This window comes from Pomacea canaliculata, linkage group LG3 (genome assembly GCF_003073045.1).
Source record: "Pomacea canaliculata isolate SZHN2017 linkage group LG3, ASM307304v1, whole genome shotgun sequence".
NCBI lineage: Eukaryota > Metazoa > Mollusca > Gastropoda > Architaenioglossa > Ampullariidae > Pomacea > Pomacea canaliculata.
The window spans coordinates 36111443-36129652 of record NC_037592.1 but is presented as its reverse complement, the minus strand read 5'-3'; the positions used below and the strand labels follow the sequence as shown (position 1 = coordinate 36129652).

Sequence of the window (18210 nt, the reverse complement as noted above, 5' to 3'; positions counted from 1 at the left end):
ATTGAAAGTGGGCCCCAGTTAAAAAGTTTACAGAAACACTTAAATATATACTCTGCTAATGGCATGTTGAGCAGGCTGTTGTGGCAATAGCAGTGTAGTGTGCCCCATCATCTTGTAAGTTAATGCTTACTTATTGTAACTATAAAAATATTTTTGGCTTTGTGGGACTGTGATAAAATGGTAACTTTTTACCCAACATTCTCTGTCTAGGGAGGGAATTTCCAGCAGGTACGCAACATGAGGAAGTCCTCAACAAGGCTTAAAGACACTTTGCTGGAACGTGACCTTGCTTTGTCCTTGTGCCTGCTGATGGCCCAGCAGCGGTCTAGTGTTATCTTTAGAGAAGACACAGGCAGCCGCCACCTGAAGCTAGTAGGAAAGCTTTATGATCAGGTACACTTTCCGATTTTTATTCATTGCTGGTGCTACTTTCATTCCCAATGATGATTCATGTTTTTTTGACTAGCCATTTGGACCATGTTGGTCAGATGCATGTTTGGTGGAGTCCTGGAATGAGCAGGACAAATATGCTAAACATAAAATTATTTTCAAGAGACTACAAAGTATGCTTGTTGTCATTATATTGCTGCTATGTGCAGGCCTGTTTTCCTTTCTGAAGAACCATCCAGCTTTGCATGAAAAGGGAGAATTGATAGCTTTTAGGAAGACTCACTTTATTGTTTTCATTGCTATAATTATGTCAAAATTAGCAATTTTTTTGCCATTTCTTTAATTATAATGTTAAAGGCATTCCCAATACATTAGCCTTTCCATGCATTTTGTAAACTGCAAGTTTTGTATGCTCTTACTATTTTTATTTTTAAGAGCACTATCATTGTTTGAACATTCTGCTGCAGGATGTATAGTCCCAGGCACACTATATATTCAGAAAATGTAATTAAGTCTTTTTTGTTTATCTGCAGTGCCAGGACACTTTGGTTCAGTTCGGCAGCTTCTTGTCCATGCAGCTGTCAACAGAAGAATTCGTTAAACGTCTACCTCCCATTGATGTACTTATCTCAACATATCATGTGCCCCAAGATGCTGCCTTCTTTTTGTCGCGACCGCTGTATGCTCATAGTATTGCTGTAAGTTTCTTCATCATGAAACTGTTATCGTACACTACAAGAACGAGTTCAGCTTTCACTTTCTGTGAGTATCTAAAATCCTTTCTTAAAGTAAGCTGTTGTATAAATGTCTAGAATTATATGCAGTGTTCAGGATTTTTTTTTTCTAATTTTCAATGCTATCTTTTTGCAGACTCGCTATGACGAGCTTATAAAGAGTGATGCCAAAAACAAAGAAGCGTCTTCCTATACAAAGGTAAGATATTTAATGTTCAAATGCAATTAGAAGAAAACTTTTTGACTATAGTTAAACAAATGTTTCTCTCTAATAAACACCATGCTATGAAAATATAATAAATATATGCTTCTGTGATGTATCTTTTGCTAATCTGTCCTGCCATATGGATTTCTAGAGGTACATTGAAGCTTCAGAAGAAATACAGAGACCTGTCCTAGAAGCATTAAGGCCCCTGTTTCCTCCCAAGATTTGGGAGGATTTCACGTATGTATGGCTTCTTTTTTTTCTTTTTTTTTTTGGGGGGGGGGGGGTGTGCATACTATATTGGGAATAATCTCCTTCCTTGTTTGCATTATAGAGATTACCATTTATAGATTTCATTATAGTTAAGGGAAAAGGACTATTTCTCTGTTCATTATAAGAATACAACTTTTTTTTATCTACATGGGCAATCCCAGATAGTGTTCATATTAGCAGTATATAGAGATAATACATTTATGTATATACTTTTTGAAATAATTTCTCTCTCACACATATTCCCAGCAACAGTAGATACAGTTGGTGACCTAAGGTCTCCTCAGGCTAGTACAAGACCATCTTCTAAAATGATAAACAGAGTGCTTTAATAGCTGCTAATTTTGTGTTTACTTTTTCTTCATTAGATTGTATAAAACAGACTTTATTTATAACAAAGACACTTTGTCAATCTTATGCAGGCCACTGTTCTTTCTGACTTTCTGGTCCTTGTCCATGTATGACCTTAAAGTCCCAACCACTGCTTATGACAAGCAAATCCAACTTCTTCAGGCACAGTCTAACCAGATTGAGGAAAACAAGGACATGGTAAGTTAACTTCTTGATTTTTATTTTTGGTGCCCCATTTTGGTTCATTTTTTTTTTTTTAACAGCAAACGAGAGTTCTAGCAATTATTGTTCTGTTAAATAATGTGACAATGTATGAACACTCCTCCTGCAACTGCTTTTGGTGGATGCTTTTACAATAGAATCCAGAATACTTTTTTGGTCATAACATCTATATCACATTAGATGAGACAGTTTTGTTGTAACATCTATACCACTAGAGACAAGACAAATTTGACAGATGCTCATTCTCCTTTTCTGATCTCATTGCTTGGAATTTTTTGCCCCTTTGAACCATAGCTGTTCAAAGCTTATATGTCTGGCTTCAAAACACACATTTTTTTGGAAGTATCTTTTATAATCTAGCAAACTTTTCGACTCGTCCCTCAGTTTCCCATTCATCCACACACCTTATACATGTTTTGACTAAGCATGACCAAGTGAAAAGGACAAAGTAAAATCACTGTGATATGGTTTTTTAAGAGCTTTATTTTCAACATTTAAATAAATGAACTTAAATTTATAAACTTTTGAAGACATGGTTCATGGAATAAAAGCAGACTGGTTGATTTCCCTGCTAAGACCTCTCTCAGTTACGTCTTGATTTTGATGGATTTTAGGGAGTTTTAATGTACTAGTACCATAATGGATACAAATATAAGTTAAACATTGCTGAAGACATGTTTAAAGACCTATCTGATTAGTGACACGTATCACCTCAGAAGACTCCTTTCATATCACTTATTAATGTCTTGAATATGAAGTTGCAAAGAGAAACACAAATCTTAAGAAATTAAGGCCAGGCACCTGCCAAAAAAAAACCTTTTATGTTTCACGCGATAGCGCGGATTTTTTTGTATCAGCCCTTGGGATTATTAGCCCTTGACTGAAGGTTCAAAAAATAGTTTTACTGCACTTGTCACACCATCGGTTGCCATGGAAACAAACCAAAATGGCGCCAAAACAAACATTTTAAAAAATACAAAACTTCGTCAATTTTGTGAGTAGACTCGAACTTTTTATTGAAATAGTTACTTAAAAGACAGATCTACATTTCTATGAAAAGAGATTTTGCAAAATCGGCTTAGTTTTTTTTATGAATTTTTTTGTAAAACACTGTGTTAAATTTTAAGAAACTTGATTAAAAACAGTATAACTACCAACTACTAAATATTTCTTTAAAAATCGTTCATAGAAATGTTTTATATATGAAGAATTACTTTGTACGACTATATCTCTTGTCGATAAAAAGTTTTGTCCTTTGAAGTAAACAGTCTGTACCCAAACAAGAAACTGAGAAAACGAGGAAAGAAAATTGAAAGTTTAGTAACTACTAAACTACTAAATTTTTTTAAAAGAGCCCTCATTTAAATGTTTACATGTATATAAGAAACTCTCAACCGAATTTCATGACTATATCACATGTCAATATTAATTTACAAGCTTTTGAACTAACCAAGCTTACCAAAACAAGAAACTGAAAAGGCAAGGGAAAACAAACTAAAAGCTTAGTAACTACTAAACCACTAATTAGTTTTTTAAAAGCTCTCATGGATATGTTTAGATATGTATAAACCAAATTTTAAGCCTGTAGCACATGTTAATATAAAGTTATAGGGTTTATAAGTAAACAAACTGTAACATAAACAAGGAACGGAAAAAGCGAGAACAGAAAGTTCAAGCTTAGTAGCTTTGTTTTATCTAAGCCTTTCATGTAATTTACCTGTTGAATAAAAACTATAACCATCTTTCAATGTGTTAACATTACTAATAAAATTAATTATTTTGTTCACTTTAGTAAAGTCAACATGGTTGTGTTGTGTACCCAAATTTTGACTGGGCTTCAGAGAAGTACACAGTAATAAAAACAATGGTGTTTGCAAACATTGAGCAACACAGTTATAGGTTTAGATAGTTATATAGAAGTTCAGTGTCCACTAGCTTCATGGTTTTATGCCATCTTTGGTCTTTTGCTATCTAACATTTAGTGATGCTGTCTCACATATTGCTTTCAATTTTTGTAAGCATCTACTGAAGTAGCAGCATTAGTGGGAAACACTCTCATCTTTCTTAGCCTTCAGTTGCAGAGTGATGAGATGAACATCAAAATATAATTCTTTCATTAAAGAAATTATTTCAAAAGCTTGTAGAGTATAACCTATTCTTGCGGCCCTATATACTCACTGGGGGGCGAATAGGAATAAGAAGAATAACCTGTTCATGAAATCTAGAGATACATCATTGTGCACCAGAATTTGAGCAGCTGCTCATGTTCTGTTCCTCTGTATGCTAGGATTATTTTATGAATTACCTCTGTAGTCACATGGATTAAAGATGGTTGATTTTTGTGGCTAGGTGGTTTTTTTTTTGGTTTTTTTTTGTCAAAAATTTATGGGGAAAGCACCAGCTGTCTGGCCTTTTAGGGCGCTGACAATGATGTGCTCTCTAGACACTGAATGGCTACAACTTGACTAGATAGCAGTTTTCATTCTATTTTTTAGGAATGTTTCATAATCACAATTCTTTGTGACATTTGCTTGGAGTAAGACAATCCAACCCCACCCAACCTTTGTTTTCTATGCAAATGATGTAAGCTCTGTTTCGTACATTCCTGACAAAGTTAAATAAACTAGCATTGCAGTTCACTCAAATTTGTAATGTTCACATCTAGTCCTGATTACTACCGAGTGCAGCAGAAAATTAAAACTTCGTTCAGCTCGCTTACCACATGACTGATGGTGATTTCGACAGCCGAAGTTCACTAAGTTACCTTTTTTTAGCTGCGGTCTAGAATGTCATATTTTTCGCACGTGTATTGTGAGAAGAAATGAGCGTCTGACAGGCACAATGAACTTAACGTTAATGTCTTAGAAAGAAAATATACTAGCTTTGAGTTGCTGTCGTACATCCGGAGGCCATGACGATGCATTGCGGAAGCACGAAGCGTGTTCGTGTGACCTATGACCCGTCTAGGTCGGCATTAGTGAATTCTGATTGGCTAGATGCAGTATGTTACGCATGCATCCATATAAGGAAATTCCAACCCTTTGTGTTCTAGAAAAGATAGGCCTTCTATGGGCCTTGACCAGCCTCCTGACGATGTTTCGCACGTGGTCGAGTGTGTTTCTATGTCCCAAACATTCTCATTCTCGTAGAAGTAGATGTTTTTATTGACAAAATAGACATATTTCTAGATTGTTTTATGAAATCCACGGTGAGTGATAGAACAGACTTTGTCAAAATGGCTAAATTTAAATTTTCGACAATTTTAACCCAGAAATTAAATAAAAGCAATTTCCTTGCCTGTTCAAATCTCCATTTGGGCCCAAAGCCATGTATAACTTCAGTACCAGTGGCATCATGGCCAACCACAGCATGGCTGATACAAGTTGCTCAAAATATAAAATCTCAAAAGCTATTGTGCAGATATGGAAATTATCATGTGGTTGAATGCACAGGGAAACATAATGGTGGAATAAGTGTTCATACATTTCCAAAGGATTCATCATTTAGAAGACAATGGATCAACTTCGTTCATGTGTGTAGAGCTGTCTTCACTTTGCCCAGACTCTGTGGTATGCAGACACCTGCTCCTAAATGTTACCTAATAGCATATACGCTGAAGAAGCAAGAGTTTTTTTTAAAAGCTTCTTCCAGGTAGAAGAGTGCCTACTCTACATTAGCATGCTTTTTCTTATCCTACAACATAGATTAGCTGTGTGAACACTTGAAGTTATGATAATAAATGCACTTCAAATTCAACTTTTCAAGCCACAGTATTATAGCTGTGACTGACGACACAATATATTGCTGGTAACAGAGACACAGTAAATGTTAAGGGATATTTGCAACAGTGTTCTTGAAAACGTGAAATCTCTGGTTTTCCATTTTTAACAAAAATTTGACCAGACAAAAGTCTCTTTTCGTACTGTTATTTACACCATCAGCTGTATGAGCAACAATGCCCATATAAATGTGCAAATCAGTCTTAATGGTAAATTTTCACACTTGAGGCTTTTGTGACAACATGTAAAGAGACAAACATAAATTGTAATGATCACTATGTCTTGCAAAATTTGATAAACATCAATGATGCTTACCATGTGGTATTGTGAATGAAGTTGTTCTTTGTCATCTGCTGCTTGAGCATATTGTGTTTGGGGTTTTGAACCTTCACAGTCATCAGGTTCAAACCTGACAGATTTAATACTTTCAAGGCTAGAGAATAATGTTTCCCTTAACTACTAGTATGATAAAAGTAGATTGTCTGATGAACTTGATTTATTGCTCCACCCTCTGGACATTATATGCTTACCACAACACAGTGTGGATGCCACTGGCTATGATGTCACACATTATTCGCATGCAGTAGCAAGATTTTGCAGGTCTTGCTGACTGTAGGTGCAATTACCAACTTTGAAATTAGTAAATAAGTTGCTGAAACGGGAATGGTGACTAATTAATGTCACAGATTCATCTTAAAACTACAAAAATGTGAGACCTATTAAAAGTTCTGGTTTTGCAACTACTTTGAAGCATTTAACTTTTAAATATAAAATGGAGACAAACAGATCAAATGGAGCAAAGATGAAAATTTCTTAAAGAGTTGTCAGTTTCTCTTTTTTGCTTGCAGCCACAGAGTAAGAAGAAGAAGGAAAAAGAACGATGCAACCAGTTGATAGAGAAACTCAAGGAAGAAGCAAAGAGGCAACAGGATCATGTTACAAGGGTGATGGATCGACTGAAAAAAGAAAAAGACTCATGGTTTCCTTCTGGTAAGCTTTGTCAGCTTTTATGAAATGTACTGTTTTTGCATTTAAGCATTAAAGCTTAAAATGATGTTGAAAACAGTTTTTTTTTAAAAATATTATTGTAGCTCAATCATGTTCACAGCTATAAAAAGTTAAAAGTGTTGCCGTATCTGCTTTGAAGAAAAAAAATCATTTCTTAATGCAACAATATGCAGATGTTTGGTTTCAGACTGCATTAAAGTAGATATGGATGGAGTGATTTTTGTGTTTTATTTTTTGCAAATGCAGGGACAACCAAGTCGGAAATGACAACAAATTTTCTGCAGCTGTGCATTTTCCCACGGTGCTGTTTCACAGCTAGCGATGCCATCTATTGTGGCCAGTTCATCCATGTTTTACATAGTCTTAAAACCCCAAACTTCTCAACTCTCATCTGCTATGACAGGGTTAGTGTTCGTGTGTGTGCATTTCTTTATTACATTAATAGAAAATGTGAATTTCCCTATCAGTGTTTGACAGAGTGGTTTCCGTTAGCACTAGAGGGCTTTTTACTGTTAAAAGTTGTTATTGCAATTAGCATTTGTACTTAATCTTTTGAAAATAGAATCGCCCATTGTATGTTAAAAATCATCACTAACATTAAGAATGATGATGCAAAGGTACTGGACAACTTCCACTAATGATAATTACAATCAGACTGAAGTGGTGAAGTTTACACAAAAAAAATTTTAAAACACTTGCCAGGCATCTAAAAAAACAAACTTTAGTGTCTACAAAACAGATAAAAAAATTTTCCCCATATTTACAACTCAATTTTTGCAATGTTTCACTTGAAGTAAAACTAAGTCATGTAGGCATTGACAAATTTAAAAGACAGGGTTATAGTTGGAACCCTTAAGCAGGTTTTCAGGCAAAGTGCTTGTCAAAATAATTTTGTTGCTTGCAAGGTAGCTCAGATTTTGAGGAAAATCAATAGCACATTATGAATATCTCACTTTTTGACAGTTAAAAGACTTAAAGGTAGGGAGATTTCAGTCAAATAAATGATTTTATGAGAAAAGTAGGCAGTCCTCAAGATTCATATACATCTGGGTTGTCTTTCAGATTTTCTGCGACATTACTTACACGGTGACAAGCTGTACAGAGAATGAGGCACATCGCTATGGACGCTTCCTGGCCAGCACTCTTGACACCATCATGCGTTGGCACAGCAGCATCAATGTCTATGAAAAGGTAAACCAGAAGGTGGCACTCTGTTTTGAGGATCGTAAATTAATCCAGGGTGAAGACTAGAGGGAAGGTTTAGAATTTCAAGTCTTGGCAGACTTTCTTAAAACTATTTACATACCTTCTGCAATGACACGAAGTCAGAAACACGTAGGCTTTAAGAGCCAATAAGAGTTGTGTTTTCAAGACACTAATGCTAAACCAGTAATTGGGTCAGGTCATTGCTGACTTTAACTTGCTGCTTTGACAAAAAGCATCTGATGTGATGCAGAGCTTTTGTTGTGGAAAGGATAAGCTAATTTGCTTATAACAGACCTTTTGAAAAAAAAAATAGTGATTTTTTTTAAAAAGTTTTTTATGTTTATGTTGTCACTTTTTAAAACAGTTAAAATATTAAAAAAATTTTTTAATGTGACATTGTGGCTTTTGTTCAAGAAACAATATAATTTTCAGTACATGATATGGAAAATGTATTCACTAAATACTGATTCTTTTGAAAATGTATAGACGGCTCTGCTTTCTGCCTTAGAGAAGCATTGAATGCTGAAGAAATATTTTTTATTTGTTGCATAGGAATGTGCCAAATATCCTGGCTTTGTGACAGTCTTCCGCAAAGGACTTGACAGCAATAATAAGATGGACAGGCTTGACTTTGAGAACTTTCGTCATGTCTGTCACAAATGGCATTTTCGTCTAACGAAGGTGAGTAGTATTTAATGTGACCTCTTATTGGTGTTAGTAAAAAAATAATAATAAAAAACACTGTGATATTCTGTGTTGTGTATCACCTCCAGCATCACCAGAGGCTGGCTCGCAAACCGCTCACACAACCGGCACAAACACACACCCACTCAGCCAGAGGCGGGACACAATGTACCTATTGAACCACAATAAAGACAAAATGAATAGTACAAACAATCACTTTAATCATATGTATATAAAATAAATAAAATATAAAAGTATTTTAAAAAAGGAGAAAATACATTACTGATACACACATACACAAGAAAATACAGATATAACATGCCCAAACAAAAGATAATCAGCATTATTACGGGGAGGAAAAAAAACATCCACACACACTGCAGTACAGTACTGTTAGGGCGCTAAGAGTTTTTGCCCTTGAAGCCTTCAGGCCCAATGTTGGATCCAGAAAAGTTTGCACTTTGTTTATTCTGTCTCTCTCACTTTCTTTGGCCTTGCGCAACACTCTCACACTGACCTCTCCACTGTCTGTCCAGTGCACACACGGACTCTTTGTTGGTCCTCAGTTTAAGCTGCTTTGTTGACCACATGATGTAGGACAGAATGACGAAGGCGACGGATAGATGAAACGAAGGGGTTAGATAAGTGTAGAAAAGTCTTGACTCCGCACACACAGGAGTGTATAGGGGCAAAGAAGAAGCGGATAAAAAAGAGAAGATGTAGAACAGCAACAATGATAACAAGGACAAGAATGAGAATAAGATTGAAGACAAGAACAAAGTCTATGGACAAGGTCAAAATGAGAAGCAAGCCTCTGGAGAAAACAAAAGGGACATTTGTCACTACCAACAGTTTGTGCTATTCGGACATTAAAAGTCTGCATTTCTTGTGCAAAAGTAGCAGTTTTTCAGAACCACGAGAAATGCAGAATGTCTGCGTCCAGATAATCCAAACTGTCGTTCATTCTCTCTCTCTGAGACTGATGTTGACTGCTGGCAACCTTGTAAATGGTGCACTAGAATGGCGTAGTACACCTTAATCAGCTCTCATTGATCATAGTGAATGATTAATGGATGGGTTTTGAAAGCTGAAATTTACAGGTTAGTTTTATATTGCCTATATATATATCTACTGACATTTGAAAAAAATGCAAACAGGTTGGTCTTTAAGCTCGTGGTAATACTCTAACTCGCATGGGTCACATTCTCTGACAAGCAGATATATCTCAACTCTTGCACTGAGAAAATATACTCACCCATATGTGTAGCCTTTTGCTTGCTAACCAAGGCTTTCACATACAAGAGAAAATATTGGAAATCACTAAAAGATCTTAGCACTCACCCACGCGGGTTGTGAAAGGTCCAGCAGTCACCTTACACTAACCAGCACTGGAAACATGCTCGTCTCACACAGACCCTGGTGGTCACCACCTGGCTACTGAATTCAGTTCCATGCACCAACCTTACGGATTTCCACTAGCTCCTGGTGGTCACTACTGGCTACTGTGTCTACTAACCGTACCAGCCTTCCAGTCCACCCCTAGCTTGCATGGTCACTCCTGGCTGTTGTTCAAACACGTGGCACCTTGCCTAGGCAGTCTCTCACTGCTTTCTCAGCCTCTTAGGAAGAATGCCTTGAGGGACCTACGCTTTGGGGTTTGCTACATTGTCTCCCAATGACCAGCACCCATAACATCCATGCCGCACTATAGCACATAAAGGCTTTTCACACCAACGAACAGCAAACTCCTATTGCTAGACCAAGCAGTAAACAGTACTAAAGCAGACAACGCGTGACATAGCACGGGCATGACATCAAATGTTGCTGCAGTCAGCGAAAGAAGGCCTTGACCTTCTGTGAACTTGATATAAATAGCCTTGCATTTGACCTCAAACATTGCTGTAAGTTGCCTTTCTATTAACGTTGCGTCCCATGCGCTGAGAGAAATGCAGGCACAGAAAAATGTCTGACACACAACATTCTGCTTTTAACATTCTTGGTTTTAGTTGGTTGTGTATGACTAAGTACAGACTGGAGAATGTGCTTATGTTTTCTCATTTTTGAAATAACAAGCTTCAGGTGACTGTCTGTTTCAGGCCATCATTGCCTGTCTGGAATCTGGCAACTACATTCAAATCAGAAATGCTCTCATCATCCTTACAAAGGTTTGTGGTATACCTACATTAGTAGTATCACATCTCACATTTTGGAAAACGCCTTATCCCTGGACAGTGAAATGTATCTAGCTGGTAGTCAGAAAGTGTTCTTAGGTAAGTTTTTTTTTTCCTTCTGTTCCATGGAAACCTCCAGATCTTGCCTCATTACCCACGCATTGTGCAAATTGGCATGGCGATAGAACGTCGAGTTGACAAACTCAGCAAAGAGGAGAAGGAGAAGCGCCCCGATATCTATGCACTTGCCATTGGGTAAGACACTTCATTTGTTATGAATTATATCAGGATTCCAAAGTTTAAGTGATGGTATTTATAAATAGATAAATCTTTGTGTGTGTGTGAGAGAAGGTAAAGTTAATTAGTCTTATGGGAATGAGGTTTTAGAGATAGCACTTAAAATTGTTTTTGTGTGTGGGTGTGGCCCTTCTTTCCTACCCATTTAACACCTTGATAAATGGAGTAAGCATAGAGATGCAGGCGGTGGCTGCTAGCCTAGCTTTCCATCAAAATGTGGTTCTGGCCATTATCGAGACCCCCATCAGGTGGCTTTTTTGACTCTTCCCTCTGGATTTTCGGCTTCAGCCCATTGTACTATTCTGCATCTGATTACACGCACAGCCTAATGTTACTACAGGAAAGTTGCATTATTGGCAAGTGTGGTTTGGCAGAGCTACTGTTCCTTAACATTAAGTCATCTGGTGAAAGCTAAAGAAAAAGGAAGTTTTTCTTGTAAATTATCTGATATTTACCATATGACCAAGTGTGAATGGGCTACTAGCTTTCCTGACATCTCTGGGGAGTTGATGAAAAGACTGCTGAACTCTTTTGTAGAGCTAGGGCAGAAGCACTAAATCATCCTCATGACATAAAGGTTAGAGAGAAAGTATTGTATGGTGACTGTTTATGATTATGCATATTTCAGTGGCTATAAGATTAAAGTAACCTTATTGCAGGTACTCTGGACTGATGAAGAACAAGAAAACAACGTGGGTGCCAGAAACAGAATTCCATATCAAGGAGGTAAGATACACTTGTGTGTACAGTTTGTAGTCCTTTCATTTGCATACATCTTTTAGTGCATTGTCTTATGCTAAATTATCTGTTAACAGCTATTATTTATTCAGTTGCATTTTGTTTTTTTAAAAAAGTATTATATGGTCTGTATAGTTCTAGTAATCTCTTTTGTGTCATGTAAATTTTTTTTTTTTTTTGCTACATTTTTGTGACCAAATAGCTAGTAACATTTTGTCGAAAATGTATTTACTTATTATTAAGATAGGGTAATCCATTGCTTGCTTTGTCATTTTGTAGTGTCAAAATTCATACTAAGAAAAGTACAACTGAAATTGTAATAATCTATGAAGGCCTTGGGTATTCAAGTATCTGGCAGCTGCTGTTACAATATTGATGATAAATTACATTACAGCCCAAACAACCTCTCAAAGGATCAGCAGCTGGGTCTGCAGCAGCAGCTTCTGCCAAAGAGGGAAGCCAAAGTGTCAATAACCGGAGGCCAGAAGATAGTAAGTTTCTCTAGAACATCAGATTTGTTTGGGTAATTTCATTTCTTAAGGTTTGACAAGCACATCTGTGCTGAGATGATGTCCTGTTGGTGGTCATATTTCAGCTTGGTTGGCCTTTGAAATAATCCATTAAAAATAGAACTGTTTACAGAATCATCCACCACAGCTTTCCTTTCCTTCTTCCACAAGGTTTAAAGATACTTTAGTCAAGAACCTACATTATCATTTTCATGAAAGTGACAAATATCATTTTCAGTAAATAAGATAGTTGCTTTCCTTTTCTTCAAAGAATGATGCATGATAAACCTCTTTTCAGGCAAGGTCAAAGAGAGCAAGACAGGAGGTGAAAACCGAGAGGACCGAGCCAAGGACCGTGGCAACGACCGCAAGGAGAAAGACAAGCGTGACAAGAAGGACAGCAAAGGGAAATCTGCAAACAGCACAGACGCTGGAGAGCAACAGGACGTGGTGTATGTTTCTTTCACCTTCTACATTTGCTTCATGGCTCTTTGCCAGACCTTTTTATGAGATTAATTGTAGTATTTTGTGGATCTAGTTAAACTGACCAGAAATTGAAAGTAGATTTTCACCATTGTAATAAAAGAGAGTGCAAGCATTATGGCAGCATCTTGAAAGTTTTACAATAAGCACTTGGCAAGAAAGGGCACACGAGTGCAGCTAAATACCATCTGACGAGTTTTATTAGAAGGGACAGTAAATTTACTAGAGATGCACAAGTACTGCCAAATTGACATCTTTTGTTCATATTCATTACCTCTTCCTATTTATAATCCAGGAATCTGCACGGGTTGGTTATTTTCCTGGTTAAGTCTGTGAACATCAGCAAAGACTTGACATTTATAAAGAGAGAATATGCTTCCACATTTTGCTGAGCTTTATCTTCATATAAGAAAGTGGGAAGCAGAAATTTATGTTAAAAATAAATAGCAGATGCTTTGGAAAGGGTGTCAGCTTGGGTATTGTTAGTACTTAGTTCATGCAATGGGCAAGTTAAGAAGTGCATAGAACATTTTGTTAATTGCTTGCCATCTTGAAGTTTGTGCTTGTCCAGATTGTTTCTTTCAGATTTCAGAATCAGATTTTTTTTATATTATTATTAGAAAGTTATCAAAGGACAAAAGTACTGATGACAGAAAGGCCAGAGAGGTGACATCATCACAAGCAGCTGCACTTTCTCGACCAGGGGAAGCAGATGAGATGATCCGACGGGACGGGAAGGCTGACAAGCTTATCAAGGAGGAGAAGCCAAAGAAGAGTGAAAAAAAGGACAGGGAAAGAGGGAAGGAAAAAGAGGAACGTGGGGGCAAGGACAAGTCAAAGCGCAGTCACAGCCAGGAGCCCGAGGAGGAGAGGACTACAGCAGTTTCATCATCTCATTCTTCATCACACCGTCGCAGCATTGAGGCATCACCATTGGCTGTTGATGATAGAGGTAACATAGTCTGAATGCTATTGTTTTAAATATATACAACATATAAAGTTTTAAAAAAATTAACCTATCATGAGCAAAAATAGAAAAAATAATTTTATAAATAAAACTAAAAGACAGAAGCTCTGTCTCATTGTTTTCACTGATTTGTGCATTGAGGATGGGTTGTTCTGTCTTTTACCAAAAATGTAGAGAACACGCGTTTGAAGTAGCATATGTAGTAGTATGTTTAAAAAATCAAGAAATGATCACACAGAATAGAGAAGACAGAAATTTCAGAATGTGAAGTGTATAAGTTTGTTTTTTTTTGTCTTTTTTGTTTTTGTTTTGGTTTTTTTTTTTTTTATGCTTTTTGTCAAGTTCATACAGAAGCTATTTTGGAATAGTTTATTATGGCTTTGTAAATGGGCAAAGAAATTTCAGTGTTGCTGCATCACATTGTCTTGGTGTAAGTAGCAACTTGTACAGTTAGAGATTTTGCAAGCAGCCAGTGTTGTAAAAGTGCTTCTTTAATTTTCAGATACAAAGCGCAGAAAAGTGGAAAATGCTGGATCAAGTTCGCAGGTTAGTATAGAGTTAATGGAGGTGTGTTATTAGAAGCGGCACACCTGCACTTTCCATACGTCTACATGTTCCAGGGCACTGACAGCATCCCAGGGTTGCCTTCACCAAGAATTCAGTAGAATTTCCTGTCTTCCACCCTCCAACCTCACGATGTGGATGAACGAAGCTTACAGCCCATTGGTTATTTTCTTGCTATCAAGGCATGCTGGCTGAGCTGCACCAAGAGAAAGCCCCACACACCTAACCTGAATCTTCACCAGCCTGTCCAAATTGTCTGCGCTATACAGGAGGCAGCTGAATTATTTAAAAGAGCGATATTTTTTCAGGATCATCTTGTTTGTTTCCTGTTACCACGTTCACAGCTGGCAGATCTTGAGAAAGGCAGTGTCTTTTGTTGTTGATTTTTGAACGGGAAGAGAAGCCAGCGGCAACCATGATGGACCTGGCAGCAGCATCTGCTACAGAGAAGTGACCTTTAAGCATGAAATATCAGGAAAAGACAAGAGAACGGTTTCTGAGGAGCAGCAAGTCATGAAGTTAGGAGGGAGAGAAGTGCTGTCCAGGAACGGGGGCAGAGAAAATCTGCAAGGTTTTCTCTATGTCTTTGTGCCTTGCTCATGTGAGTAAAGCCATCTTTGTCTTCCAGTGGCTGTGTAATACACACCCCCTTGATGCTCTTAAAGTATAGGAGGAAAAACAAGCCATGTCTATACACTGGCCATCTAGGAGCTTGCTGCTGAAACACCATTGTATCTAGGAGTACAGAGTAGTCCAGTTGATTTTCTTTTCTTCTTTTTAAGTTGCTTTCCTGTCTGTTCTGCTTCATGATACATCAGTGCAGTATACCCCTACCAATGATCTCCACAGCTGTGATGTGATGCCTAACCATGAACACTGCTGACCAGCAAAATGCACCGCTCACATCGAGCCTTAAAACATCCTGCACATTCTGTCACATTTTGAATCAACAGTCTTCAGTTGCAACAGTCTTCATGAACTAAAGCGAGGAGGGCAGATGAGGTGCATGATCTCTTGCCTTACAAGCAGCTTTTGGTGCTGTTTATTCAGCAACATGTCATGATAGAAATTTCCACTCATCTTTGTGCTTCATATCACAAGATCAACAAAACAACTGCAACAGAAGGAAAACAAACCCCAGCTGAAGCATCACTGCCTCCAGTCACAAGTCTTGCAAGTCAAGAGTTCAGCAAATTTTCTATACAAGAATTAGATGTCCGATAAGCATCCAAAGTTTTTGAAGTTGCTGCTAGAAGTCTACTCCAATCCAAATGACAGTCAACTGAATTGGCATGAAATGTCATAAAAACAAAGTGTATGGTTCCCAACACAAGGTCATTTCATATTCCCTCTCCTTCCCCTTTTTTTGTCTTCATCTGTGATAATCCTTTACTGCCAGTAATTTATCGTGTTAAGTCATAGAGGCAGCAGTTTCATCAGAAATAAGCACGTGCATGTGTTATCTACCTTTCCTCCCACCCTCAGCCCCCCCCGCCATCCTGAATTCCTATTCCTTTATTCAGAGTGGAGGAGATCTACAGTTTCTTAACCTAAAAGGTTTGGTAAAGTCTTATCCTGAAGGTTTGTCCAGCAATGGGCTGTGCACATGGAGGGGAAAGAAGTCCCTTTTTTTTCCCTGGTCTTTTATGTTTGTGCTGTAGCCGACAACTGTGGAAGAGTTCCGGTGGTTCTGTGCCACTTGAGAAGATTTTATCATTGTGCTTTATACATATCCCTGCAGCATTGAATTCCAGAAGTGTTGTGAGAGTCAGATATCTCCATCCTAAACAATCATTTATGAATCAGCTTTCTCAGGAATTGATCTGGAAGTTATGGGTGGGGTAGATTAAAATATCTTTTCTATTAGCACAAGTTTCTAAAAGTTTTTTCTTATATAATGGTATGGTTTCATGGCACCATATTTATCCCACATCTAATTTACTCAGGAATAATGTACTTACATTTAAGAGTTCTTGGCCTAGGGCATTTACAAGAATAGCCTAGTACTGGTTCATAAGGTAGATGCTGTCTGTAAATTTGCAACATTTGACATGATGGTTAAAAACCTGAACGGCAGACAGCTCTGTAATTCCCTCACTTTCAAGTTTCTTTTTGCATATTGGGATTGCACAAAAACACTAGGTTTGATGGGTGAGCAATCAAACGAAGGAGACCAGAATGCATTTCCTACTTTAGAGTGCTTGAGGGAAAGCTGTTGATCTTTTTTGGCAGGAGTAGGGGGAGAGAGAGAGAGGCCGGCAGAGCTGAATCTAAATGTAAAAGCTCAGGATAAATTTCAAAGTGAAATTTTTTATGAATTGATACAAAACAGCAAGGAAAATAAAGAGGCAGGCGCAAAGTATATCTTTGTCACAAGATACTTTTGTTAATACCAGGGTGCAATACTGGTGGTGTGGCTTTGTGGGTAAAGAAGATACAGTTTAGGGCCATTAAGCTGCCATGATTGGGGTCCAAACTGCTTAACCATGACTTAGGTGGCCCGTGGCTTAAATATTTTTTGATAATGCATAAATTACAAAAAATAATGAAAAAATAAATTTTTTTATCACAATCCTTTCTCACATGTTGACCTTTTGATTCACCATTTTGTTATTTAATCTGTAGTAGTGCATAGCATGTCAATCACGGACATTCAAGTGTTTGAGAAGCCATGTCCTTGTCTGTACGATCCATAGTGTCCAAAAATTGGGATCCAAGCATTTTACGCGGCTAAGCGAATTTGCAGATTACTGGACTGTGGCTTAATGGCCTTACATTGTACATGCTTCTGCATTAGTGTGTGTGGGTGTGCATGCAGTGCATCTTTGCATTCATGTTGTGTTCTCTTTTTGGACTAGATGCATGCACACGTACATTCACACATTAATGTGTGCTCAAAAGCGAAGTGTGCGTTTATGCTTGTGTATATGGATGGATGTCTGCAAACATGGGTGTAGAAGGTATATGCTCTGTGTGTCTGCGCAGTTGGTATCAACAGCTGCCTTTCCTTGCTGCTAAAAGCCCTTCATAAGTTTTAGGGTTTGTTTTAATGATGTGTTATTTTTTGTAAAAATTAGGTTGTAATTTTTGTATGCTATTTAACTGTTTAAAATGTTACAAGACTGTACATTAGTGCCAAGAAGCATAAAAACCACTTCAGTCTTTCAAAAGTCTTTTTTTTTAACCAATAAGTATAGTGTTTTGGCATTTCTTTTATATTTCCAGTTTAGAAGTGTGATGTTTGTGTGACCATCGTGTGAGTCTACTTACAAGTTTCTCCCTTTGCATGTGTATGTGTGGACTGTCTATTCTTGTTCCTAATCACCCCCAGTGGAGCATAGGGCCGCAACTACACCATGTGGATTGTCTATATTGAGATTTAAAAGGATATCAACTTCTCCTTCCGTTTGGCATATTTCTTGATGGCAGAGTGGGAGGATTCGTTTTCCTAGATGGTTTTAGTTGGAAATGAAAGCTTTTGCTTTGGTTCAGGGAAAACCTAGAACTTCATGCTTTGTTTTATTTGCTAGAGTAGAAGTTCATAAGTGACATACCAAGCAGATAATATCAGTGTGAACGAATGTATGTTTGCCATGTTTTTTCTTAAGAGGGCAAAAAATCTTTGCTGAAGC

General features: G+C 37.5%; 1 protein-coding gene across 2 annotated transcripts in view; it reads left to right on the top strand.

Moving 5' to 3' along the window:
- Window positions 1-18210, top strand: part of LOC112560878 (THO complex subunit 2-like) — a 39701-nt gene that overhangs the window by 11816 nt on the left and 9675 nt on the right. For both annotated transcript variants that reach the window (XM_025232982.1, XM_025232981.1), the window contains exons 19-34: window positions 211-393; window positions 924-1088; window positions 1261-1323; window positions 1481-1569; window positions 2022-2148; window positions 6800-6941; window positions 7206-7363; window positions 8022-8150; window positions 8718-8846; window positions 10946-11014; window positions 11160-11275; window positions 11977-12043; window positions 12450-12546; window positions 12863-13016; window positions 13668-13999; window positions 14517-14560. In XM_025232982.1, the coding sequence (XP_025088767.1) occupies window positions 211-393; window positions 924-1088; window positions 1261-1323; window positions 1481-1569; window positions 2022-2148; window positions 6800-6941; window positions 7206-7363; window positions 8022-8150; window positions 8718-8846; window positions 10946-11014; window positions 11160-11275; window positions 11977-12043; window positions 12450-12546; window positions 12863-13016; window positions 13668-13999; window positions 14517-14560 (2064 nt within the window). The remainder of the gene's footprint in view (window positions 1-210; window positions 394-923; window positions 1089-1260; window positions 1324-1480; window positions 1570-2021; window positions 2149-6799; window positions 6942-7205; window positions 7364-8021; window positions 8151-8717; window positions 8847-10945; window positions 11015-11159; window positions 11276-11976; window positions 12044-12449; window positions 12547-12862; window positions 13017-13667; window positions 14000-14516; window positions 14561-18210) is intronic.